This window comes from Hyla sarda, chromosome 1 (genome assembly GCF_029499605.1).
Source record: "Hyla sarda isolate aHylSar1 chromosome 1, aHylSar1.hap1, whole genome shotgun sequence".
Taxonomy (NCBI): domain Eukaryota; kingdom Metazoa; phylum Chordata; class Amphibia; order Anura; family Hylidae; genus Hyla; species Hyla sarda.
The window spans coordinates 295253362-295280295 of NC_079189.1; the positions used below are offsets into that span (position 1 = coordinate 295253362).

The window sequence follows — 26934 nt, forward strand, 5'->3', positions numbered from 1 at the left end:
AAACTACACCCCTCAAGGAACGTAACAAGGGGTACAGTGAGCCTTAACACGCCACAGGTGTTTCACGACTTTTCGTTAAAGTTGGATGTGTAAATGATTTTTTTTTTCACTAAAATGCTAGTTTCCCCCCAAATTTTACATTTTTAAAAGGGGTAATAGGAGAATATGCCCACCAAAATTTGTAACCCCACCTCTTCTGAGTATGGAAACACCACATATGTGGATGTCAAGCACTCTGTTGGCGCACTACAATGCTCAGAAGAGAAGGAGTCCTATTTGGCTTTTGCAAATCTAATTTTGCTGAAATGGTTTTGGGGGGGGGGGGGGCATGTCCCATTTAGGAAGCCCCTATGGTGCCAGGACAGCAAAAAAAAACACATTGCATACTATTTTGGAAACTACACCCCTCAAGGAACGTAACAGGGGTACTGTGAGCCTTAACAGGTGTTTGACGACTTTGGATGTGTAAATTAATTAAAAAAAATTTTTTTTACTAAAATGCTGTTTTTCTCAAAACTTTACATTCTTACAAGGTGTAATAGAAGAAAATGTCCCCCAAAATGTGTAACCCCATCTCTTCTGAGTATGGAAGTACCCCATGTAAGGATGTCAAGGGCTCTGCTGACGCACTACAATGCTCAGAAGAGAAGGAGTCACATTTTGCTGAAATGGGGGGGCATGTCACATTTAGTGCCAGAACAGCAAAAAAAAAAAAAATTGTAAATACATTTCTTTGGCGTAAGGACATACCTCATATCTGGGCGTAGATCAGTTCTGCTCACTGGTCACGAAGGAACAGGAGAGCAGTCAGGGGCCTGGAGCTTCTAGACAGCTGCCTATGGAGCCAGAACAGTGGGACCCCCCCTCAAGGGGCATTATATGGGGTACACTAATAACTAACAAGGGGTACAGTGGGACATAAAATTATAAAACAGGATATGTTCCCAGAATGATGACCCAGAGCATAGCCAAAACTAAAAAAAATATGCCCACCCCAAACCCTATGCTCTGAATCATCATTCTGGGAATGTGACGTGTGTGGCCGTCCCTAACCTGTTGCCTCAAATGCGCACCCCGCTCAGGTGGAGAGAGAGAGAGCGCTGCGCATTTGAGGCAACATAAAAAGTCCCCGATGATAGTGACTCAGTGACCCATGACCCATTTTAGGAAAAAATACCCCCTGAGGTCTTATCAGTTTTTTATTTTTTTATTTTTTTTAATGAAATAGTTTTTTTTTGGCAATTTAGTGGTTTTATGGGGTTAAAATTTGGAATGTACTTTGGACTTGGTACATTGGGGTCAAATTATGGAAAATTTAAATGAAGAGGGAAAATTTAGTACTCCATGGAAGTGTGATACTCCCTGAAGCAGTCCTTAATGCAGAGGCCCGGATGATCGGGGCAAGTGTCACACTGAGTGGTGGTGTCCTTCCGTATCCCCCTCCTGTTACACACTCTGCATTTTTTCTGGGATCGTCCCTTCTTTCCAGTGTGGAGGACCTCACCTGGAAAGTGTTGGCCTGAGACGATCCTGGCACCTATTACTGCAGTTCCTTGGGAAGTCCGGCCTGCTCTTTCCCGGTCAGCAAAGATCAGGACCTTTAGGACTTCTTCTTGGAACTGGAGGTATGTCCCTGTGTTGCCAGCGTTCCGGTACAGTACAAAAGAGTTGTACATGGCAACCTGCACCAAGTAGACCGCAACTTTTTTGTACCATACACGTGTTTTCCGCATGGCCATGTATGGCTTGAGGACTTGATCTGAGAGATCAACTCCCCCCATATACTGATTGTAGTCCAGAATACAATCAGGCTTGAGGACCGTTGTTGTGGTAAAAATTTGGCCCCAAAGTGATCGATGACCGGCCTCACTTTGTAAAGCCGGTCATGGGCGGGATCACCTCGGGGTGGACATGCCTCATTATCTGCATAATGAAGGCATTTCCAAATAGCCTTGAACCGCTTACGTGTCATGGCCATACTGTACAGCGGGGTCTGGTATAGGATGTCCCCGCTCCAGTACTGTCTGACACTTGGCTTTTTGACCAGGCCCATATGCAGCAAGAGGCCCCAAAATGTCCTCATTTCTGCTGCACTGACGGCGTACCATTCATTGGACCTGGCCAAAAAAGAATCAGGGTGGTGGGCGATGAACTGCCTGGCGTACAGATTCGTCTGCTCCACCATTAGATTGACCAGGCTGTCACTGAAAAAATAACTGAAATAGTCAAATTCAGTGAACCCAGCCGTGTCAATCCGGATTCCGGAGTCGCCAACAAACTCCGGAACCCGTGGCTGATAACCCTCTGGGGGTCTCCAGACAGGTTCACTGGAAGGGAGCTCCGGTAAATTCGCCTGGGGGGTCGGACTCCTAGTACGAGCGGCATCACCACTCGCACTAGTGCCAGCCACTGGGGCACTTTCATGGGGGGGTGCGTGGCCTCGCCTGGCGGCGTCTCCGCTGCCGTGCAGGGGGCTCATCATCACTGCTAGATGATGAGGAGGACAAGGAAGAACACAGGAATGTTGGATCTTCCTCGTCCTCACTGGCAGATTCGGATTCGGAGGCAAGAAAAGCGTATGCCTCCGCTACCGAAAATGCCCGGCGAGCCATCGCCTTTTATCTACAGTGGAGGGGGGGGGGGGGGGGTGGTGTTAGGGTTTGGGTGTGGTGGGGGGGGGGGGGGGGCGAGGGAGTGTGTAGTGAGTGCTTGGTGTAACTATGTATAACGGTGTGTGATTAGTAATCACACACCGTTATGTGAGCAAAAAACAAACAAACGCTGCGGCCCAAAAAAAAGGGGGGGCAAATAGCAGCGCCCTGAACCCCTAATAGGGCCCGGGTCACGCTAAAAAAAGACGAGGCGTACTCTTGAGACCTATTAGGGGGTCGGGGGGGTTTATTTTTTTAACTTTTTTTTTAAACTTTATTTACATGTATTTCCCTACCTTTCCCTCTGTTGATTCTGTCCCTGATCTAGGGAATCTTCGGGTCTCCTGAGGCGATCCGATGGGGCAGAGGAGGGGTCCCTGGCTCCTCTTGCAGCTCTGACCGCTGACTGAACCCAGCTAACGGTCAGCGCTGCAGAGGATGCCGTTTAACCCCTCCCCTGCCGGCTGCTATTGGCTGCTATCGTCCAGCCAATAGCAGCTCTCTTGAGGGGGTGGCGAAATCGCCACCTCCCCATAGATACAGTAGGTGATAGGGGGTGTATTCTACACCCCCGATCACCTTGTATCTCCGGGTCATCGGGTCACACGTGACCCGTAAGACCCGGAATTGCGCAAATCGCAAGTGCGATTTCACTTGCGATTTGCGCCGATCGCCGACATGGGGTGGTCTGATGACCCCCCCCTCGGCATTTGCGCGGGCTGCCTGCTGATTGATATCAGCAGTCACCCCAGTCCGATCCCTGCCCGGCGCGCGGTAGGGACCGGAATTCCCACGGGCGTACCTGTACGCCCTGGGTCCTTAAGACCCAGGTACAGAAGGCGTATGCATACGCCCTAGGTCCTGTACGGGTTAATGACTGTTAGACTATGTTCACACGTTAGGTTTTCCATGCAGAATTGCACAGGAATATACTGTACGGAAATTCCACTGCAGCAGAGTCCCATTAATTTCAATGGGGTTCTGGCACACTGTGCACACAGCAGAATTTCTGCACAGGAAATATCTGGCACCGAAATTCAAATTCGGTCATCCGCAGAAAGAATAGACGTCTGTTCTTTCTGTGTATTCTGCTCAGAAATACATTGCCGCCTATGATAAAGCGAATTTATGAACAATCTTAGCGCTAGCATGTTCTGACACCGCTCCACTATCTTCAGAATATCCGCACATAAGTTTTCTGTGTGGACATTCGAGCTTTACAATCAAAATTGAGTAGGTGGACCCTGTCAAAGTATGTCCTGATGTGATTGGATGTATATGTACACCCTGTACATGATGCAAACAATGGATCGGTGCTCGCATCATGTATGGCAGGTCCTGGCAGCCAGAGACCTGCCAATAATGGCAATCATCAACGATCGCTCTAATGTTTGTCATTAACTCCTCAGATGCCTTGATCAAAGCAGGTTATGGCAATGCGGACATTATATTCAAGGATGGATTCACCTGTGGCAATCTGGTGATCATTCAAAATGGTGGATGGAGGTCCTCTCACCTGCCTCCTCCACTCTCCTAGGGTCCCGTTCATCAGAAAAAGGCTCATGCATGGAAATTGCTGGGTGTCCTATGGTTGCCACCCAGCATCAGTTGCCTCTCTCCGCACCGCATTATGCAGATCGTGCAGGAGAGCAGCTTTGGACACTTAAAAAAAAACCTCATGTCATCCACGTTTTGCTAACACTATTTTTCACACACAAATAAAATAAATGAGTCAAACAAGTTAAAGAATGGTTTAAAAAGGGGAACTTTATTTATTATATATTAAAATGTTTGTGTAGGGATTTTATGTAACCTCCATCACTCACAAAGAGCGTACAGTAACTAATACTCAGGACAGGAAAAACCTCCAGAGGGGAGGAAACCTGTAGGGAATCCATGGCTACTGTATTGCCCTTCCTCTGGGCATACTAAAGGAGGTTACCTCTAGAATTTGGGCCAATGTGTCTGTGTATGTGCGTGATTCGAGGGGCTGTGCCTTCATCCAAATTCTTGCTAGGTCTGGAAATCCACGTCTTCATCCAACGTCTTGCTGTAGGTCCGGAAATGCTACTCCACATCCTGGAAATAATGCATCTAAGATAGGAAAATAAAAGATAGATTATTTACATGTTTATTATAGAAAAGCACATTGAACTGCACTAAAGACCTTTTGGTCACAACAATGTGACACTTACCAGTCACAGTAGTGTATATGACTTTGCATTCTCGGTCCCTACAGTGTCCAGCATCAGCCCCTCACTGATGAAGAATGAGCAGGAGCAGTGTTATATCTGCTCAGTGCTGCTCTCTGGTGGACAATGGTTATGACATCACATGTGTGACACGCTGTTACCTCCTGAGAGTTCTATCTGCTCTCTGATTGGCTGAAAAACAAAAAAGCTTTCTATATTCTGCATGACTGTTATCTAAGGGATTTGGGGCAATTTTTTATTAAAATGGGGCTACTCCCTGTGGGTGCAATATACTTGTTTCTCCTAACCAGACACTCAGTATTTGTAATTATAATTTGGTGGCCCCAACAGCCTGGGCCCATAGGTTTCTTACACAGATCAGTGCGGCTCTGGCAGGCTTAATGAGCAGCGCTGGCTGCCGGGACGTCTGACGAGTGACATCCCTGACGTTGTGGTCTGGAGCAAAGGATGTCACTCGTTAGACATCCCGGCAGCCACTGATTTATAGTGGTCGTGGCTCCTGCTGCCAGTTCAAGATCAGACACCATGGTCCTAGATTGACATACTGCACCACTGATCCCTTGTGGCTGTCCATCTGTTGCAAATCTACAATTCCCAGCATGCCCTGGGCATGCTTGGAGTTGTAGCTTTGCAACAGTTGGACAGACGTCTGTCGAAAGGGGGGGAGGGGGAACACCAAAAATAAAGCAATGTGGGCTTTGAAAAACGCCACACATAAGTCGTGTTTAATCCCAGCCTAAGCCTAGGAACAGATGCAATTCTTGTTTGATTGTTCGGGTTTTTTTTTTGCCCCCCCCATAAAAACAAAACACTAAAAACTGCTCCCCTCATTTCTTTACTCTGCCATCTTTGTGGCATTTTTGCTAAAGACACGGGGGGGGGGGGGGGAGTTTATCAAAACCTGTGAAGAGGGAAGTGGACCAGTTGCCCATAGCAACCAATCAGATCGCTTCTTTAATTTTTAGAAAAGCCTCTGAAAAGTGAAAGAAGCGATCTGATTTGTTGCTATGGGCAACTGGACTCAAGGATTTCTATTAAAAACATTGGGAAGAAAAACACCAAAACTTCATAGGGAAAAAAAAATATATATATGCTTTCGGCATCCCACAGATTTGATAGCCTAAAAAGACCATAAAAGGATGAAGAAACCCCCATTAGTGTCTGGCATTTCATATTACCCTATTGATTCCAACATAACATGTGCCCGCAGCGAGCATGGTGTTTTTTTCTGTCAAACACGCCAAGTGTAATCCCAGCCGAAATTAATGTTTTCACAATAAGTTGGGACAGGCAGCAGACTGTGCTATATACTTGCATAGTTGCGGCGTACAGCGCGTACCACATTTATACGGCTGCGTTCTGATGGCATATATGGCTCTTGGCCTTTTGGCTAAGATCAAGCGTAGTATATGTTCTAATCGGTGGTCTAGTCTCTGCCATTGATGTAGGATGGATGCTGCATGGAGGGGGCAGGTGCCTTGGGGCATTCCGGGGCTGGTTCTGAGAAATCAGCTCGACGGCTGCTCTGATGTGACCTGTTCGCTCCAGGTCTCACCGTGAGGCTGAGGAGGTTGAAGGCCGAGGTACTTCTGTGACCCCGAGGTGCCGAAATTCTTCACAATTCCGTACTCTTCACATTTGGCAATCACCCTGCCTTCTGGCTAGGATCCGGGAAATTTTGATAGATTGGGCCGTACGTCACAGCGCACATTCACTTAACCCCTTAACGACCACGGATGTAAATGTACATCCTGGTTTGGCAGGACATACATTTATGTCCTGTGTATGACCCCGAGCATCTGAGCGGTGCTAGCGTCATACACGGCAGGTTCCGACTGCTATCAGCAGCCGGGCACCCGCCGGTAATGGCCGACATCCGCGATCGCGCTGATGTCAGCCATTAACTCCTCAGATGCCGTGATCTGCGGCATAATAAAATAGATGATCTGATCGCCCGCAGCGCTGCCACGGCGATCCGATCGTCTGTAATGGCGGCCAGTAATGGCGAACAGTATTAGCAATCAAAGGATTGTTATAGATAGTCCCCTATGGGGACATAAAAAGTGTGAAAAAAAGTTGAAAAATTTTAAAAGAAAAAGAAAAAAAAAGTTAAAAATCCCCTCCCCAATGAAAATAAAAATTGTCCGTTTTTCCCATTTTACCCCCAAAAAGCGTAAAGTTTTTTTTTATTTTTATAAACATATTTGGTATCGCCGCATGCGTTAATGTACAAGCTATCAAAATATAATGTTAATGATCCTGTACGGTGAACAACGTAAATGTAAAAAATAAAAAAAAAGGCCAAAAATGCTGCTTTTTTTGTCACATTTTATTTAAAAATTTATAATAAATTATATAAAAGTTTTATATATGCAAATGTGGTATCGATAAAAAGTTCAGATGACGGCCCAAAAAAAGAGAAAGTTATAGGTGGTCACAATAGGGCGATTTTAGATTACCGTATATACTCGAGTATAAGCCGACCCGAATATAAGCCGAGGCCCCTAATTTCACCCCAAAATCCCAGGAAAAGTTATTGACTCGAGTATAAGCCTAGGGTGGGAAATACATCATCCCCCCCTGTCATCATCCAGACCCCCGTCATTAACACCCTCATCATCATCACCCTGTCATCATCCCCCCTTCATCATCACCGCCTGTCATTATCCCCCCTTCATCATTACCGCCTGTCATCATCCCACACCCCCCCCTTCATCATCCCCTTATCATCCCCTTGTCATCATCTCCTTGTCATTATCCCACACCCCCCCTTCATCATCCCCTTGTCATCATCCCCTTGTCATTATCCCACCCCCCCTTCATCATCCCCTTATCATCCCCACCCCCCTTCATCATCACCTTGTCATCATCCTCTTGTCATCATCCTCTTGTGAACTATCCGCCCTCAGTGGTCTTCAACCTGCGGACCTCCAGAGGTTTCAAAACTACAACTCCCAGCAAGCCCGGGCAGCCATGGGCTGTCTGGGCTTGCTGGGAGTTGTAGTTTTGAAACCTCTGGAGGTCCGCAGGTTGAAGACCACTGCGGCCTTCGACATCATCCAGCCCCCTCTCACCCCCTTTAGTTCTGTACTCACCTCCGCTCGGCGCTGGTCCGGTGCTGCAGGACTGTCCGGTGGGGAGGTCGTCCGGTGGGATAGTGGTTCTGGGCTGCCATCTTCACCGGGGGGCCTCTTCTCCGCGCTTCGGGCCCAGAATAGAGGCGTTGCCTTGACGATGATGCAGAGGTACGTTGGTAATGAACGTACCTCTGCGTCGTCGTCAAGACAACGTGACTATTCCGGGGCCGGGCCCGAAGCGCCGAGAAGAGGCCTCCCCGGTGAAGATAGCAGCCCGGAACCACTATCCCAACGGACGACCTCCCCACCGGACAGTCCTGCAGCACCGGACCAGCGCCGAGCGGAGGTGAGTACAGAACTAAAGGGGGTGAGAGGGGGCTGGATGATGTCGAAGGCCGCAGTGGTCTTTAACCTGCGGACCTCCAGAGGTTTCAAAACTACAACTCCCAGAAAGCCCGGGCAGCCATCGGCTGTCCGGGCTTTCTGGGATTTGTAGTTTTGAAACCTCTGGAGATCCGCAGGTTGAAGACCACTGAGGGCGGAGAGTTCACTCGAGTATAAGCCGAGGGGGGTGTTTTCGTGCTGAAAAACTCGGCTTATACTCGAGTATATACGGTACTGATTTTGTACAAAAAGTTTTAGATTTTTTTTTAATCGGTACAAAAATATAAAAGTATGTAGCCATGAGTATAATTTTAATCGTATTGACCCACAGAATAAAGAACACATGTCATTTTTACCGTAAATTGTACAGTGTGAAAACAAAACCCTCCAAAATGTGCAAAATTGTGGTTTTCATTAAAATTTCCTCCCTAAAAAAAATATTTTTTTGGGTTCGCCGTACATTTTACGGTAAAGTCTGAGGTTTCATTACAAAGTACAATTGGTCACGCAAAAAACAAGCCCTTTTATATGGGTCTGTAGATGGAAATATGAAAGAGTTATGGATTTTAGAAGGCGAGGAGGAAAAAACGAAAATGCAAAAATAAAATTTGCCTGGTCCTTAAGGTGAAAATGGGCTTGGTCCTTAAGGGGTTAAAGGGGTACTCCGGTGAAAACCTTTTTTCTTTTAAATCAACTGGTGGCAGAAAGTTAAACATATTTGTAAATTACTTCTATTAAAAAATCTTAATCCTTCCAGTACTTATTAGCTGCTGAATGCTACGGAGGAAATTCCTTTCTTTTTGGAACACTGATGACATCACGAGCACAGTGCTCTCTGCTGACCTCTCTGTCCATTTTAGCAACCATGCATAGCAGATCTATGCTAAGGGCAGCATGGTGGCTCAGTGGTTAGCACTGCTGCCTTGCAGTGCTGGAATCTTGGGTTCAAATCCCACTAAGCACAACAATAAATAAAGTGTTATTATTATAACGTCAGCAGAGAGAACTGTGCTCGTGATGTCATCAGAGAGGATTCCAAAAAGAAAAGGATTTCCTCTGTATTATTCAGCAGCTAATAAGTACAGGAAGGATTAAGATTTTTTAATAGAAGTAATTTACAAATATAGAAGTAATAATAAAAAAAAAAAAGGTTTTCACCGGAGTACCCCTTTAAAGGGCTTCTCGGCCTTTTGGCTAAGATAAAGTGTAGTATCTGTTCTTATCAGTTTCATGCTGGTGGCAGGCGACGCCAGTGTGGAGCTGGTGGGGATGGGTGCTGCATGGTAGGGAGCAGGTGTACCGGGGCGTTCCAGGGCTGGTTCTGAGGAATGACGGCTGCCCCGATGTGACTTGCTTCCTCCGGGTCTCGCCATGAGGCTGAGAGGGTCTAGAGCCGAGGTACTTTTGTGCCTCAGGGAGTGGTGACCCCGAGGTGCCGAAACTCACTGGGTGTACTGGCTCACTGAGTGGAAGCATGGGCACCATAATCTCTTCACCTTGTGGCACTCACCTCTTGATTCCCGGCCTTCTGGCTAGGATCAGAGACATTTTTATAGATCCGGCTGGATGTCCGGGCAGTATATCTGCACACATTCACTTATTTCTTTTTGTCTCACTGTGTCACTTTTTGCGTATTGTGTGTCCACAGGATTTGTCAGGAGCCCTTTTGGGTGTCCATCCTGGCGGTCTAGGGGAGGTGTGTGTGGCCATTAGGTTCCGCACCTCCCTGCAAACACCCCTGGTACTCCTGCCTTGGCAGGGTACCTACCGTTATCGGCTCTGCGGGCAGATACCTTGGCTGATGCCAAGCGGGATGCCGGGAGCATTTGTGGTCCCTTAGTAGTTTCAGCGAAAAGGGACATCGAACCTGGAACCTCGCAGGTACCTTTTGGTTCGGAGGCGAAGGGTAAGGTTTGTTGGGGGCCTCTCTCCTATCAGAGAAGGGCTTGCGATAGACCGCATCCTCTGTGCACATTTTTTTAGTGTAACACGTTTGCACTTTTTCTTGCTCTTTGGGTGATTCGAGAGCATGTTCCTTGGCTCTTAGATAAAAAAAAAAAAGATTGTGGTTATTCTTTACTTAAGAGAGACATATGTAGGTCAATTGGTACTTAGGAAAGTGTTTGAACTGGGGTCAAGTGGATTCCATATATGGGCAACTAGGTCAATTGGAACAGGAAGGATTGTATAAAATGTAATGTAGTAGGAATGAATGGAGGGGTTGTAAATTACACAGTTCACCAGTAGATGGCAGCAAAACATTACAATTTAGCAGGAGATGGTATAATGCATAGAAATAAGTCAGTTTTTTGGGATAGCTAGGTGTTTGTGTGGATAATAGTGTTATCAGAACTATAAAAATTGTAAACAAAAATAAAGAAAAGAAATAAAGTAATTTAAATAAAACTAAGGGAAAAAAAAACGTAGTAGTGGCATCAAATAATAATAGTGTTAAAATAATAACAGCATAGTTTCTTACCAGCTTGCATGAGGTAGTTTAATAGCAAAGATAAGAAAAAAATATTTTTTATTGGAGGAATTATAATTTTGGGAATCTGGGTACATGATCAATGGGGCAAATCGTAAAGGGGTCTTCTTCATCATCCGGGTGCTGTTCGGTACAATGTCTTGAGATACTGTGAAGTAAAAATGTCTTTTTATTGTTGTTCCTATGTTTATTAAGGCTACAGTGGAGTTCCTGTGTTGTCCTTCCCACATATTGCTTCTTGCATTTGCAGGTGATCAGACATATGATGAAGCTGGATTTGCAGTTAACACCTTATGGACCATGGACGTGTATACACGTCCAGGCTGGATGCACGTTCCGCCATTAGGTCGTGTATACTCATCCATGGCTCTCGTGGGTGCTGCCCAGTGCACCCACGAGATCGCAGCAGGGACTCGGCTGTAACACACAGCTGGGACCCTGCCGCAATGCCGGGACTGAAGTAAACTTCAGTCCCGACATTTTAACCCTTACAGTCGCGGTCGGAAGTGACCGCGGGCTGTAAGTGTTATGACAGAGGGAGCTCCCTCTGTCACCCTTGCAGCACCCCGCAGCGCGATCGCGGGGTGCTGTGTGTAATCCCCGGCGGGCGGGGACCTGCGTTACTGCCGGGACAGAAGAAAACTTCGGTCCCGGCAGTTTAACCCTTAAAGCCACGGTCGGAAGCGACCGCGAGCTGTAAGGAGTTTTGACAGAGGGAGGGGGCTCCCTCTGTCTCTCTCCTGTAGCACCCCGCAACTATGCTTACCTGGGCAGCCGGGGGTCTTTACTAGGACCCCCAGGTCTGCCCCGGTTATTGCCTGACAGGATGTGCCTGAGGCATGTCCTGATATGCTGCCTGCCAGTGTAAAACTGGCAGACAGGATATAACTGCAATGCTTTGGAATACTAAGTATTCCAAAGCATAAAAAAAAGTGTAAAAAAAAAATAAAATAAATAAAAGTGTAAAAAAGAAAGTGTAAAGACAATAAATGTAAAAAAAAAAAGTGTAAAAATAAATAAATAATAAAAATACATTTATTAAATAAATATACCGTATTTATCGGGGTATACCACGCACCGGCCTATAACACGCACCCTAATTTTACCAAGGATATCCTTGGTAAAATGAGGGTGCGTGTGTGTGCATGTGTATACCCCAATACACCTCCAGGAAAGGTTTGGGGAGAGAGGCCGTCGCTGCCCGCTTCTCTCCCCTGCCTTTTCTGGGGTTTAGAGCCCTTCTGCCGCCGCTTCTCTCCCGCTGGCTATCTGCGCCGCTGCCCATTCTCTCCCCCTGACTATCGGTGCCGGCACCCCATTGCTGGCGCCCATAGCCAGGGGGAGAGAAGGGGCAGCGGCACCTATTGCCGGCACCACTGCCCCGTTGCCTCCCCCATCCCCGGTTGTATAATTACCTGTTGCTGGGGTCGGGTCCGCGCTGCTTCAGGCCTCCGGTGTGCGTCCCATGCATCGTTGCTATGCACTGCACGGCGCGGCGCAATGACGAGTGACGTCATTGCGTCTCGCAGCACATAGCAACGACGCAGGGGACGCACACCAGAGGCCTGAAGCAGCGCGGACCTGACCCTGGCAACAGGTAATTATACAACCGGGGATGGGGGAGGCAACGGGGCAGCGGCGCCGGCAATGGGTGCCGCTGCCCCTTCTCTCCCCCTGTCTGTCGGCGCCGCTGCCCCATTGCCGGCGCCGTTTCTCTCCCCCTGGCAATGGGGCCGATAGCCAGGGGGAGAGAACGGGCAGCGGCATCGATTGCCAGGGGGAGAGAAGGGCCGGCAGCAGGGCTCTAGACCCCAGGACAGGCAGGGGCAGAGAAGCCGGCAGCGACGGCAGGTCTCTGCACCTGCAAAGCTGCTGCAGTTCATTGATTTAAAGCGCCCGCTTTAAATCATTGAACTGCAGCGGCTTATCGGCGTATAACACGCAGGTAGACTTTAGGCAAAAAATTTTAGCCTAAAAAGTGCGTGTTATACGCCGATAAATACGGTAATCAAAAATAAAAATGCATAATGTGTAGGATCACACGGCGCACATCCGCAGCATATTACATGCTGCGGATGCCCGCCAGCAGTCACGATAATGAGCTCCCTGCAGAGGCTAGGTAGCTTTGTGTGTCCACTCATAGCGTCGGATTTCCCGCCAGCAGTCATGAGCGGACACACTGAGCTACCCAGCCGCAGCAGTGATCTCGCCCCTTGTGACTGCTGCCGGGGGCATCCGCAGAGTGAAATAAGCCGCGGATGTGCTCTATGTGAACCTACACTGCGTCCCGTTCATACTGCGATTGTGCAGTGTTAGAGGTATCGGTCAGCATCACGTCAAAAAGAGTGATGCTGACGTATACTGTAGCAGCTCCATTTATTTCTGAATGAGACTGCTACAATATACGTTGGCATCCCTTTTTTGACATGACAACGGACACCTATACTGCAGAAACGCAGTATGAATGGGGACTATTCATATAATGATGCCCTGAAAGCCAAAGGGGGCTCCTCTCCTTCTTGGTGCTACCAGGCGGTCAGGCAACCAGATATAGCTTAAGTAAGTGTATTGCCCAGCCCGGGACGAACAGGGTGATAAAATATGGGGCGTAGTTCCTCCATTTCAAAGCGACTTACCAAAATGATGTCCCACAAATAAAGAATTTGTGGGGGAAAAAAGCTCATTTCTATTTTTTTCTACTGACTTTGAAATAATTCTAGCCACACAATAAGGGCTCAACGTACTCACTTTTGCCCTAGGTCAATACTTTAGGGGGCGTAGTTTCGAAAATGGGGTCAGTTCTGGCGTTGTGGTATTGTTTTGACAGCTAGAATGCTTTGCAAGATGAAGTGCGGCCTATAATTTGTATAATGATATCCTGAAAGCCAAATGGTGCTCCTCTCCTTTTGGGTCCCACTATGTGGCCATGCAACCAAATATGGTCTTAGCGGGGGTATTACCGAACACGGGACGAGCAGCATAATAAAATATGGGGCGCAATTTCTACTTTTCAGATGCAATGTACAAAAAATATGTCCCATAAATGATGCAATTCCATGCAATTTCCACTGATTTTGTATCCATTCCAGCCACACAAAAAGGACTCAAAGTACTCCCTTTTGGTCTAGATGAATACTTTAGGGGGTGTAGTTTCCAAAATGGGGTCACTTGAGGGGGTTTTATATGGTTCTGGCAGCTAAAACCCTTTGCAGGCATGAAGTGCAGCCTACAATCCATTCGGCCTAAAATGATTCCCTGAAAGCCAAATGGCGCTCCTCTCCTTCTGGGTCCTACCACGCGGCCAAGGAACCAAATATGGCCTAAGTGGGGGTATTTCCAAACACGGGCCGAGCAGCGTAAGAAAATTATAGGGTGCATTTCTTGCAATATCAGAAGTGATGTACAAAAAATATGTCCCACAAATGATGCATTTGTGAAAAAATGCAAATTTTGAATTTTTAACACTGACTTTGTAATAATTCCTGCCAAAAAACTATGGTGTTAAAATACTCACTGTACCCTCAGCGAATACCTTGAAGGGTCTAGTTTTTAAAATGGGGTCATTTTGGGGGTGTTCCTATGTTATACCACCTTCAAATTTCTGCAAACCTTGCATAGCACATAAAAAAAGATGTACTTTTCAAATTTTAAATTGTTAGGCTTCTAATTAATTTAAAATGTGAATTAAAAACAAAAAAAAATGCTGTAAAAATAAAGTAGACATCTAAAAGTATAAGTTTCATAAACTATTTGGTCAGTAAGTATAAATATATGCAACCTATTAGTGTTAAAATATGATATCTGCTTACTTTTACTATTTACATGAAGGACAACTTGTGACAAAAAAACAATGTCAGAAATATCGTGATTGGCAAAATGTCACCAGAGTTATTCTCTAATAAAGACAGACATCCCCGATTTGAAAAAACAGGCCTGGTCTTTCAGGGGCGTACAGGTTTACTTGTGTTGGTCCTTAAGGGGTTAAAAAGCTTTTGATTGGGAATTCCTCACCATTGGTGGTGCTTTTACAGGTTTTTTGATTGTGTGCTATGTTCTTACAGCATAGACATTTTGTGCTCCCGCATTTACATGTTCCTTTTTATGGATAGGGTACTGGTATTGTTTTTGAGTTTGTTCTGTTGCTTCGGTTTACTTGGGACCAACATATTTCGTAGGGTTGGGGCTCTTCTGAAGGTAATGTTGGGTTTGTCCGGAAGAATGTGTTTCAGTACTGGATCAGTTTGTAGTATGTACCAATGTTTGCTGAGTGCTGTGCGTATGGCATTGTGTGTACAGTTGCATGTGGTGATGAAGTTCAAATGGATGTTTTCTGTTGTGTCGGGGAACACTGTTTGGGGTTCTTTTGGTTTGAGGCAGTCGTCTTGTGTGAGTGTCTTGTTTTTTTTCATAGGCCTCTTTTAGGAGGGGTTCAGAGTATCCTTTTGCTTAGAATCTGTTCTGTAGGGTTTTGGCTTCTTGTTCGAAAATTTTATTCCTGGTACAGTTTTTGCAAATTCGCTTGTACTGACTGAATGGTACGTTTGTGCGCCACTTTTTGTAGTGTCCACTGTCGAATGCCAAGTAGCTATTTGAATGTACTTTTCTCTATTGGGGGGACACAGACCATGGGTGTATGCTGCTGTCTCTAGGAGGTATGACACTATGGCAACAAAAAAGTCGGCTCCTCCCAGCAGGATATACCCGCCTCCAGGCCCTGAGCTAATCAGTTTTAAGCTTAGTGTCTAAGGAGGTGGACATGGTCTGGAGTTCTCTCCAGACCAGGTCTTAAGTTTTATTATTTTCCTAGATTTAGGGATGTGTTAGATTTTTTTTTTGTCCATCTTCTTTCCTGTTTTCAGGTGGGGACTCAGGAACTGCGGCTCACTTTCCCCATTGCGAGTAAGGGGGCACAGACATTGCGTATATGCGCTGTTCACCCTCTCTCACGAACGGTCAGCGCCTGGGTTTGTACCTCATGGTTCCGGGTCACCCTATCTCCCTGCTCGCATCGCTCGCACATGGTAGCCCGGCATGATACAGGTGATAAAAGCTGGCTGAAGACTTCATAGGAAGACTTCATGAGGTAAGTTCTTCTGACTGAGGTGAGTATATTTCCCTTTCTCCTTAGGTGCAGATTTGCAACATCTGGAGACCCTTAGTTTTTGGCCCACTTTTCTCATGGGTCTAATGGGGCTAGCCTGGACAGGGGGTCCTTTATTACTGGGGTGAGCAGTGGCAGTTTGAATGGGGCACAGTTTTTTCACTTTATTCATATATATATGTGTGTGTGTGTGTGTACGACTGTGTGTGTGTTTTTTCACATTGAAGCGGCTGACAGCCGCAGCGTTCTTCTATACGGGCGATCTGAGCACCGTCTTACTTTCACTTTCAGCAGCGGCTGCTGCCGGCAGCATCTAATCCGCTCAGTTCCCCGCGAGCCCACATGTTCGGGGGCAAGGAGCGGGCGCCATTACGTGACTTCTTGTTAATACTTTAGCTTTAGCTAAGCTTCTCAGGGCGCGAACTGTCCACCAATCAGCACTGTGCGCGCGATTATGGTGGCAGGGGCCAATCAGCAGTGCTCCCTGCTCCTAACACGCCCCTCACTTGCTATTGGCCAGCATTTCTCCTCTTTGACAGCCTGGAGACCACCACGGGTTCGAGTCCCGGGGTGGGACAGTGTGTTACAGTGTTGTGGTTTTATTTTAAAATAGGTCCATTGTGGTCTATGGGGATCTCAAGGCATGTGAAACAGTTAGATAAGCAGACTATATCAGCAACACAGTGAAATGGAACACAGTCTTGGGTGAGAGAGGCCCAGATCAGCCTCCCTCTAAACAGTTAACTGGAGTGTTAGCCACTCCTTTTATCTGTTAATACTGTAACTCTAAACTGTCTGGTTCTGCTGAACCACTTGTTCTGGCTGCTCCCCCAGACCCCCCTGCTACTCTACCCCGGTTGTTCTTCCAGACCCGGTGGGTTCGGCCGCCCCTCCAGCCTGGGTTCCCTCCCTCTCTCAGTCTATATCCGACTTGGCTCAGGTCTCCCGTTATGTGGTGACTGCCTTGGAGAGGCCCTCCCTACACCGGCCCTCCGGAGGGTCCCGCTCTCCCCCTATTCTAACGCTCTTGCAGCATCATAAGGGTGTGTCATCTGACTCATCTCCCGAGTATTCTGGCAGGCATGGGTGCTCCCCTCGCAGGCATCACCCCGTTACTCCGACCTGTAGCAAGCGTCGCTCCTCTAGAGAATGCTCCCAGGGTCGCCGCTCTGGCTCTCCAGACCCGCGTACCAGGTCCGTCTCTCTCTCTCTTCTAGGGCCGCCTCACATGTTCCCATTCACCTGGAGAACTTGTGGAAGAAGTTTCTTATGGACCGCACGGATGTGCCTCATGTGGTGTACTCAGTGGTTGCGGCCATAAGAGACACCTTCCATCTAAAGGACCCAGGAACTTCGGAAGTGGCTCCAGAAGTCTCCTTTCTTTGTGCCCGACCGGCACTCAAGACTTTCAGCTCTCACGCTGAATTTTACGCCCTGCGGGTATCCGCCTGAAGTCACCCTGACAAGAAGTTTCAGAAAACGAAGAAGGTTCAAGCGCGGTATTCCTTTGCCAAGGACCTCATTGCTCGGTGGACCTCCTCTCCAACTGTGGATCCGCTGGTCTCCCGCCTCCCTAAGGCGCTAACCCGGCCGTTGGCTGATGCGGCTGCCTTAATGAATCCAGCGAACATGAAGGTGGATACTTTGGCAATCTCTGCCTTTGAGGCAGCAGGTTCTTCCTGCTTTTGCTTCTGTCTGTGTGTCAAAGGCCCTTTTAGTATGGTCTTTCAACTCCGTCAGGGTACTCTTCAAGATCCCTCTGGAGGATTTATTTAATCTAGCTCTCCGATGCTCCACAGCCGGAGATTTTTGTGTTCTGCTTCCATGTGCAGCCACTGTGCTGCCTTTACCACAAGCTACCTGGTAGCCACCGTCCCTTCATGTGGCTTTAAGCCTGGAATGCGGACACCACCTTCAGGAAGTGAGGCGTCAGGCGGAAAATGAGTTCTTTATTACCTCTTTCCGTCGTAAGTCCTCCTTCCGGTTCTGCGGACCTTTGGTAGCAACAAAGGGTACCAACAAAGGGTCCAGCCTGGCGCCTTCATGGGAAGAGGGCTCCTCTTTCCGATCCCATTCCTCCCGGAGGTCGGCTATCCATTCCGGACGTTTGGCGGCCCCATCAGGCAGCCGTAGGCCTTCCTCGGCCTGAAGGGTCGCCCCCACCCGCCGACCTCTCTCGGGTGGTTGGTCGCCTCTTACCCTCCGGGATGCATGGACATGCAGCTTCAAGGGAACGTTTTCGAGGTTTATTCCAACCTCTTTGTGGTCTCCAAGAAAGGCGTTTCTGTTTGCCCAGTCTTAGTTCTCGATTATCTCAGCCAGCATCTTGCGTTCCCATCCCGAATGGAGTCTCTCCGTTCGGTGCTGGCGTCCATGGTTCAAGGGGAGTTTTTCGTTCCTCGGTGGACATCAAGGATGCCTGCCTCCACATCTCATTGTTTCCCGGTCATCAGCGGTACCTCCGCTCTGCAGTTACGGACGGTCATTTTCTATTGTGGCTATCCATTTCGGTCTGGCCACTTCTCCGCGGACCTTTACCAAAGTCCTAGTGCCTGTGATAGCCTTTTTTACGGACAACAGTTGTTTCCGTGATTCCTTATTTGGACTACCTCCTGATCTGAGCTCCAGCCAGGACCCAGGTCCTGGAGAGTCTAAGTCTCAACCTCCAGACCTTGTCTCCCTTTGGTTAGATGGTCATTTGGGACAAGCCCAACCGCTCTCCTGGGGCTCCAGTTCAATGCGGCCTCTGCCCGCTTTCGACTCCGCCCACTCGTTTCAAGAGTCTGATGACTTCGGTTCCCTGCTCCAGTTTCCATTCGCTTTTGCATGGGTGTCCTGGGTCGATTGGCGGCGGCCATTGAGGCCCTACCATTTGCCCAGTTTCATCACCGACCTCTTCAACTGGTGATTTTCTTCCGGTGGGACAGGTCTCCATTGTCTCTCGACCGCAAGATCGTTCTCTCTCGTCAGTCTTGTCGGTCCTTTCTATGGTGGCTTCGTTTTCCCCTCATTTTTTTTCGGGGGTGCTCCTTCCTGTCCATCCCTGCCATTCTGTCAGGCTGGGGAGGTGTTTTCAGGGACCGCCCGGTCTGGGGTCTTTGCCCCCCGAGAAGCTTTTTCCCCTTCAGCATTTTGGGGCCTAGGGCAATTCTTTCTTTGCTTGCTTCTTGGGAATTTCCCTCCTGGGCGGAACTCAGGTTTCCAGCCATCTCAGTTATCTTCAGTCTGGCCGTCCCTGGGATGTGGTCTTCTTGGCCGGTCCTCAGTTGTCCAAGGCCACTGATCCCTACATCCAGGGGTGTTTGCTGTGATCTGGGGCGCTCCTGGCGTGGACCTCTGCTTGTCCCGCCACAACTGAAGCGTTCCTTTCTCTTGGTCGAGCCTTTCCCTACCTTGTCTATTTGGTGGTCGGCCTTTGACCTACCATATGTTTCCTCCCTTTCTTCTCTTTTCGGGGTCCTGAGGAAACTCTGTGGGGCGTTTCCACCATTCTAGTGGACCAGCGGCGTGGTACGTCATCATGGTCAGCCTCCTGAACAACTTAACGTTGCGCCTTCCCTATCGTCCAGACCTCCTATCTCAGGTCTCCTGTGCCACCCCTATTACCGTCTCTGCTTTGACGACGTGGCGGTTCGAGACCGCGGTTTTGAGAGCCGCGGTTTCTCTTCCCAAGTCATTCGCACCATGCTCAGGGCTCGTAAGTCCTCCTCGGCAAAAAATTTACCACTGTACCTGCCGGTCTTATTTTAGTTGGTGTGAAGCTTAGGTCTTGTGTCCTGTTACCTTTTCGGTTTCCCGTCTTCTCTCTTTCTTGCAGTCAGGATTGGAACTGGGGTTGTCTCTCAGTTCCCTTAAGGGTCAGGTTTCGGCCCTTTCTATTCTTTTCCAGCGTCCTCTGGCTTCTAATTCTCATGTCCTGACCTTTCTTCAAGGAGTGGCGCATTCTGCCCCTCCTCATCGGTCACCTTCTCCCCCTTGGGACTTGAATCTGGTTCTTGGGGTCCTCCAAAGTGAACCTTTTGAACCCCTTAGGGAGGTGTCCCTGCGCCTCCTTTCTTGGAAAGTGGCATTTCTTGTTGCTATCACCTCCATTCGGAGAGTGTCTGAATTGGCAGCTCTCTCCTGCCGTTCTCCTGCTTCACCAGGACAAGATTGTCTTCCGCCAGATCCTTTCTTTTTGCCTAAGGTTGTTTCGGCCTTTCATCTCAATGAGGACATTGTTCTTCCGTCTTTTTGTCCCGCTCTTTCTCATCCTAAGGAGCATTTACTCCACAAACTTGATGTGGTTCGGGCTGTTAGACCTTACCTCTCTATCACTTCTTCGTTTCGTCAGTGTGATTCCTTTTTCGTCCTTACGTCTTTAGGCTTCCGAAATAGCAGACCGGATCCACCGAGAAATGGTGGCCTTGAAAGCAGGTTGTCCCTTGCGACGACCTGCTTTCAAGGCCACCATTTCTCGGTGGATCCGGTCTGCCATTTCGGAAGCCTATCGCTGTAGGGAGAGGGTTCCTCCCTTCAGGGTTGTGGCTCATTCTACCGTTCTGTTGGAGTATCCTGGGCTCTCCAGAACAAGGCCTTGGCCTCGCAGATTGGCAAGGCGGCTACTTGGTCTTCTTTGCACACTTTCTCGAGGTTCTACCGGGTTCATACCTTGGCATCGGCTGATGCTAGTCTGGGCCGTAAAGTGCTGCAGGCGGCAGTGGATCAACCGTCTGCCTAACTGATTATCTGCCCACCCAAGGGACAGCTTTGGTACGTCCCACGGTCTGTGTCCCCCAATGGAGCCGATAGAGAAAAGGAGATTTTTTTTAACACTTACCGTAAAATCTCTTTCTCGAAGGATCCATTGGGGGACACAGCTCCCGCCCTTTTGGGTTTCTCTTTGGTTTTCTTGTTCGTGTTTTTTCCTTGACCTGTCGGTCCTCTCCTATTGCTCTGGTACTAAAACTGATTAGCTCAGGGCCGGGAGGCGGGTATATCCTGTTGGGAGGAGCTGACTTTTTTGTTGCCATAGTGTCATACCTCCTAGAGACAGCAGCATACACCCACGGTCTGTGTCCCCCAATGGATCCTTCGAGAAAGAGATTTTACGGTAAGTGTTAAAAAAAATCACCTTTCTTGAAATGGGTTGCTGTGATAATTTCTCCATTTTCATTGCTGATCTCGAGGTCAAGGAATTCTATTTTCTCGCTGGAATGATTGGATGTAAGTTTGATCCCCCAGTCGGTTGATGTTCCCCACAAAAAGTTGGATGAGGTGTGGGGGCTCTTTCCATACCAGGAAGAGGTCGTCTATGTAGCGTCGGTAGATCTTTGTACAGTGTCTGGGTTGTTATGATTTTTCTTCAATGGCCCCCATAACCGAGTTAGCGTAAGACGGCGCCACCTGCTGTCGTATCTGAAGAAGTTGTTGGTGAGAATGGTCCAGAGGCAATCGAGAAGGAACTCTTTTTGATTGGGGGGTATAGTGGTGTCAATAAGTATGGTGTTTCTGATGCAGTCTTGGCCGATATTGTGTTTGATTTTTAAATACAGTGCAGTGACATCTAATGTGATGACTCTGTAGTCTTCTTGCCATTTCAGGGGGCGTAAAATTTTGATCAAGTCATCGGAGCTCTTTAACCCCTTAGGACTCGGGGGTTTTCTGTTTTTGCATTTTTTTTTTCCTCCTTACCTTTAAAAAATTATAACTCTTTCAATTTTGCACCTAAAAATGGCTTATTTTTTGCGCCAAGAATTCGACTTTGTAATGACATCATCAGTCATTTTACCCAAAAATGTACGACAAAACAGAAAAAAAAAATCATTGTGAGACAAAATAGAAAAAAAAAACCATTTTGTAACTTTTATGGGCTTATACCGCCCAACCAAAGGAGAGGTTAAAAATTTTGAAAAGGGCATCTTAATCTGAGTTATTGTTCATTTTTGCTCTATCTTCAGTTTCTCTGTTAGGTTTTTCTAAAGTCTCCTTTCTTTCTTCTCGCTTCTATGGTTTTTCTCTTTCTTGGGGTGATTGGGAGGAAGAAATGTTCCCTCTTTTTCTGATGCGGTTTCAGGCTGACCTCTTGAAAATCCACAAAGCGATTGGTTTCTGGTTCTTATCAACTCGAACCCACACTGGGGTCTCCCATCCATGCTACTACCAGGACCTTGCTGTTTAGCTGTCTGCCCCACTTGCTGCAAGATCTCCATAGACCACAATGGGCCCATTGGTTTCAATAGTCAGAAAAAAAAAAAATCACAATGTTATAGATCTTGCCCATTCATTCCTATACACCAACAGAACCTTTACAACAGACCCTGGAGGCTGACGTCACACTCAGCCTCCAATGGCTTCCAGTCCCGCCAAAATTCAAATGTATAATGTGTTATTTTATTCATGTATGTGAGTATATAAAAAAGATGCTTTACTTATACAATGTAACCTGAACCTGAGAAAGTAGCGAGCCCCTCCAAAACGCGTAGTCCAACCCTGTATGTCACTTTTTTTATGATTAATTATGATAAGTACTACTACTTTACACCCGACTCCTGTGTCATCACGCCAGTGTAGCGCTACAGTGCCACAATCGGATCTTCACTGGAAGGACAGGGAAACCCCTGCCGGTATTCCCACCTCCCACATCTGTACTCCTGCTTATCTGGTAGGTGACATTATTCAGCGTTTTAAACAAGTCCATTCATTTTAACCTCCCACTAGTAGTATGGAAAATGTTTTTCTCTAATGATAAATAATCTGCTTTTAACATGGTGTTCAAACTATATAACATTTAGACCTTTTACTTGGCACTCCAAGTAAAAACTAGATGTTTTTAAATTAGCCCACAATGCCACTTAAGTAACTAAATTCTTCCTTGTCTTGAATAATTTTTTCCCAGGTGTGGTTGTGTAACAATGCTAAAGTCTCCAAACAAAGCAATAGCAGTGAAGCAATGGGAGCAAAGATGGATTAAAACCTGCCTATGTGGAGGACTGTGGAGAAAAATGCCCCATACCTACTCATGACATCTCACCTTCCCCAAGTTTAAGAAAAAAAAAGACTGTTTGAATCTTGGCACTTGTGTTTGACTTAACAAAGTCCATGTATCAAGTCTGTGGTTTAAAGTTTTTTAATAATTCTTTATCCATCTACCAGTTTCAGTCCATTGCTAAGTCTCCAAGGCTTTCTCGAGAGATCACCTAACTGTAAATATGAGCTACTTTATTAGGAATAAAAACTTCTTTTTTATATTTGGTGTCACTGTTAAGTAAAAGCAGATAACTTAGAATTAGTCTTGGGTAATATTTTCCTGTCCTTTTAATGGATATAAGTTAATTTACTATTCCTCCTTAAAGGGGTACTCCGCCCCTAGACATTTTCTCCCCTATCCAAAGGATAGGGGATAAGATGTCAGTACGCCGCGGTCCCGCTACTGGGGACCCCTGGGATCCCCGCTGCGGCACCGCGCTATCATTACAGCTCAGAGCGAGTTCGCTCTGTGTGTAATGACGGGCGATACGGGGGACGAAGCAGCGTGACATCATGGCACCGCCCCTCGTGACATCACGGCCCGTCCCCTTAATGCAAGTCTATGGGAGGGGGCGTGACGACCGCCACGCCCCCTCCCATAGACTTGTATTGAAAGGGGTGGGTCGTGACATCACGAGGGGCGAGGCCGTGACGTAACGATGCTCTGGCCCCTGTACTGCCCATCATTACGTGCAGAGTGAACTCCCTCTGTGCTGTAATGATAGCCCGGTGCCGCAGCGGGGATCCCAGGGGTCCCCAGCAGCGGGACCGCGGCGTACTGACATCTTATCCCCTATCCTTTGGATAGGGGATAAGATGTCTAGGGGCGGAATACCCCTTTAAAGGGGTTATGCATAATTAGTAAATCAGATATGATTCTTTAAAAGAGCACCACACTAGGATCACAGCATCTCAAGAGTTAAAGGGGTACTCCGCCGGAAACTATTTTTTTAATATCAACTGGCTCCGGAAAGTTAAACAGATTTGTAATTTACTTCTTTTAAAAAATCCTAATCCTTCCAGTACTTATCAGATGCTGTATGCTCCACAGGAAGTTAATTTCTTTTTGAATTTCTTTTCTGCCTGACCACAGTGCTCTCAGCTGACACCTCTTCATGAGTAAAGCCCCATTGCAAACCTATGCAGCTCTAGACAGTTCCTGACATGGACAGAGGGGTCAGCAGAGATCACTGTGGTCAGACTGAAATGAAATTCAAAAAGAAAAGACCACCACGCTGCTTTGATGCCTGGAGCAGCACCTCACCCAGTCGTGGAGGTTTATCTTACCAGTAGAAGGATCTCAGAACACCACCCAACTTCACAAATAACCTCTTAGGGGGAATCAGGGGGGACAAATGGAAAACATACAGAAACGTAAGGAGATATATCATTTTGAATTTTTTTTATTCTACCCGCTAATGAGGCAAGGAGGTCCAGGATTTCAATCTGGCAGCCATAGAGGCCAGAACAGGATTCAGATTGAACGCCATATAATCCCTCAGACACGCAGTCACCTCTACTCCAAGATATCTAAATTGGGTAACCACCTGCAAACCATTGGGAAGAGAGGGCAGAGGATCAGCAACCACCGACAAAGGCATCAGGGAAGATTTTGGCCAGTTAATCCTCAAGTCCGAGAAGAAACCAAAGCTTTCCAGAAGATCAAATAAAGCCTCCAGGGAACCACGAACATCCGCTAAGTAGACCAAAGTATCGTCTGCATACATGGAGACCTTCAAGGGACCCCCTACGTAACCCATGGATATCAGGTGAAGCTCTGATGGCCGCTGCCAACAGTTCAACAGCTAAAGCAAACAGAAACGGAGACTGCAGACACCCCTGCCTTTTACCCCTGCCCAGTAGAAAAGAGTCAGAGATATCCAAATGTGTGCGTATTCTAGCCCTCGGATTATCGTATAGCAAACTTACCCAAGCTCTGAACCTCGGACCAAAAGGAAGGATCCTCAACACAGTCCAAAGATAAGGCCATTCTACTGAATCAAAAGCCTTACAAATGTCAAGACTGACCACGTAGCTCACAGGAGCATCATTCTCCGCAGCAGCAATATTAAGATGTGAGTGTTTAACATTAATGTCTGTAGCTCTCCCAGGCATAAATCCCATCTGATCAGGATGAACGATAACCGCTATGACCCCTTTTAGGCGATTAGCCAGAATCTTAGCCAAAAGTTTAATATCTACATTAAAGGGGTACTCCACCCCTAGACATCTTATCCCCTATCCAAAGGATAGGGGATAAGATGTCAGATCATCGCGGTCCCGCTGCTGGGGACCTCCGGGATTGCCGCTGCGGCACCCCGCTGTCATTACTGCACAGAGCGAGTTCGCTCTGCACGTAATGACAGGCAGTACAGGGGCTGAAGCATCGTTACGTCACGGCTCCGCCCCTCATGACGTCACGGCCCGCCCCCCTCAATACGAGTCTATGGGAGGGGGCGTGGCGTAGACTTGTATCAAGGGAGCGGGCTGTGATGTCACGAGGGGCGGAGCCATGACGTCACTGCTCCGTCCCCTGTATCGCCCGTCATTACGCACAGAGCGAACTCGCTCTGTGCAGTAATGACAGCGGGGTGCCGCAGTGGCAATCCCGGGGGTCCCCAGCAGCGGGACCGCGGCAATCTGACATCTTATCCCCTATCCTTTGGATAGGGGATAAGATGTCTAGGGGCGGAGTACCCCTTTAAGGAGGGAGATCAGTTGGTAAGAATCTGGCTGAGTCAGATCCTTCCCCGGCTTGGTGAGAACCACAATAAGGGCTTCCCTCATGGAGTCCGGAAGTTTCCCAGTCTCCGCAGCAACGCTAAAGAGATTTTGCAAAATAGGGATCAGCCTCTCCTCGTTCACCCTATACCAGTCCCCAATCGTACGTCTAAACCCAGAGTTTTCCCCGTTTGCAGCGAAGCAATAGCCAGGGAGACTTCCTCAGCAGAAAAGGGGGCATCTAAAGCAGTTGCCTGTGCCTATTAGGCATTTAAGGGGCAATTCCCTCAAAAACGAGATTATGCCCTCTGGGACATCCGACAAGTCCCGCAAAACATCATTAATAAACAGCGGGTCCGTCTTCAACACCCCAGATTCTCTTTTAATACATGGACTGGATACCACCAGCCTACTCTCCCTAGTTTATACGCCAGCAGCTTACCATTTTTGTCTCCAAACTCAAAAAGGGCCGCCTCCCTATCCACCATCGTTTTCTGAATTCTCTCCTTCTGACTAATCAATAAAGCTCTCTGGGCCTTAACTCAATTCTTCTCTATTTCGGGGGAAGGGTTTCTCACCATCTCCGCCTCCAAAACCCCAATCTCCATCTGCAGTGCCCCACTCCCTAGCAGAATAACAATCCTCTGTCCCGCAACCCCTGCCATAAATGCACCCCTAACATGCGCCTTATAAGCATCCCACTGCACTAATTTGTTGGGGTGAGACCGGTTATGTTCCCCAAAACAATTATGAGCTTCATGCAATGAGGCAGCCACCACCTCCTCCTGCAGCCAGCCAGGGTGCATAAGCCAAATTCTAGAGGAACGACTAGGGACCAAACATAGGGTGAGTACAAGAGCTGAGTGGTCTGAGATCCCCCTAGTGGTGTACGTGATATCTCTTACCATACATAGGAAAGTGTTTGAACTGGGATCAAATGGATTCCATATATGGGCAACTAGGTCAATTGGAATAGGAAGGACAGGAGATCTGATGACGCATACACTAGATCAATTCTGGAGGACATTTTATGGACTGCTTAATAAAAGAACACTGGGTCAGATGGGTGCTTCCACCATACCTCAGTATAAGACAACACAGAACTCCAGGCTTTAGACCAGGAGAGACAGAATCCACCGCACCAGTGTGATTGACAATTGGATTCGGAACTGCATTAAAATCGCCTATAATAAGAACAGCAAGAGGGGGAAATGAAAGCATTTTAGACGTAATACACTCTAAGACATCAACATGAAACTCAGGGGGACATACACTGCCGCCAGGAGAAAAC

At 47.6% G+C, this 26934-nt stretch overlaps 1 protein-coding gene, 1 long non-coding RNA gene and 1 pseudogene across 4 annotated transcripts in view; 2 read left to right on the forward strand and 1 right to left on the reverse strand.

Moving 5' to 3' along the window:
• The window catches only part of MED16 (mediator complex subunit 16), a 132936-nt gene that overhangs the window by 41379 nt on the left and 64623 nt on the right, over positions 1-26934 (forward strand). For 2 of the 3 annotated variants that reach the window (XM_056517990.1, XM_056517992.1), the window contains one exon: positions 22792-23153. The exons of the other annotated variant lie outside the window; for it this stretch is intronic. In XM_056517990.1, coding sequence (XP_056373965.1) covers positions 22792-22918 — 127 coding nt within the window. In that variant the 3' untranslated portion in view covers positions 22919-23153. Of the gene's footprint in view, positions 1-22791; positions 23154-26934 lie in introns of those variants that run through there. 3 annotated transcript variants of the gene reach the window in all.
• The window catches only part of LOC130267825 (uncharacterized), a 71745-nt gene continuing 49209 nt past the window's right edge, over positions 4399-26934 (reverse strand). The window contains exons 3-4 of the long non-coding RNA XR_008843299.1: positions 4847-5004; positions 4399-4745 (exon numbers count right to left, since the gene is read on the reverse strand). This is a non-coding gene — a long non-coding RNA (uncharacterized LOC130267825). The remainder of the gene's footprint in view (positions 4746-4846; positions 5005-26934) is intronic.
• LOC130343974 (U2 spliceosomal RNA) lies at positions 9500-9590 on the forward strand (annotated as a pseudogene).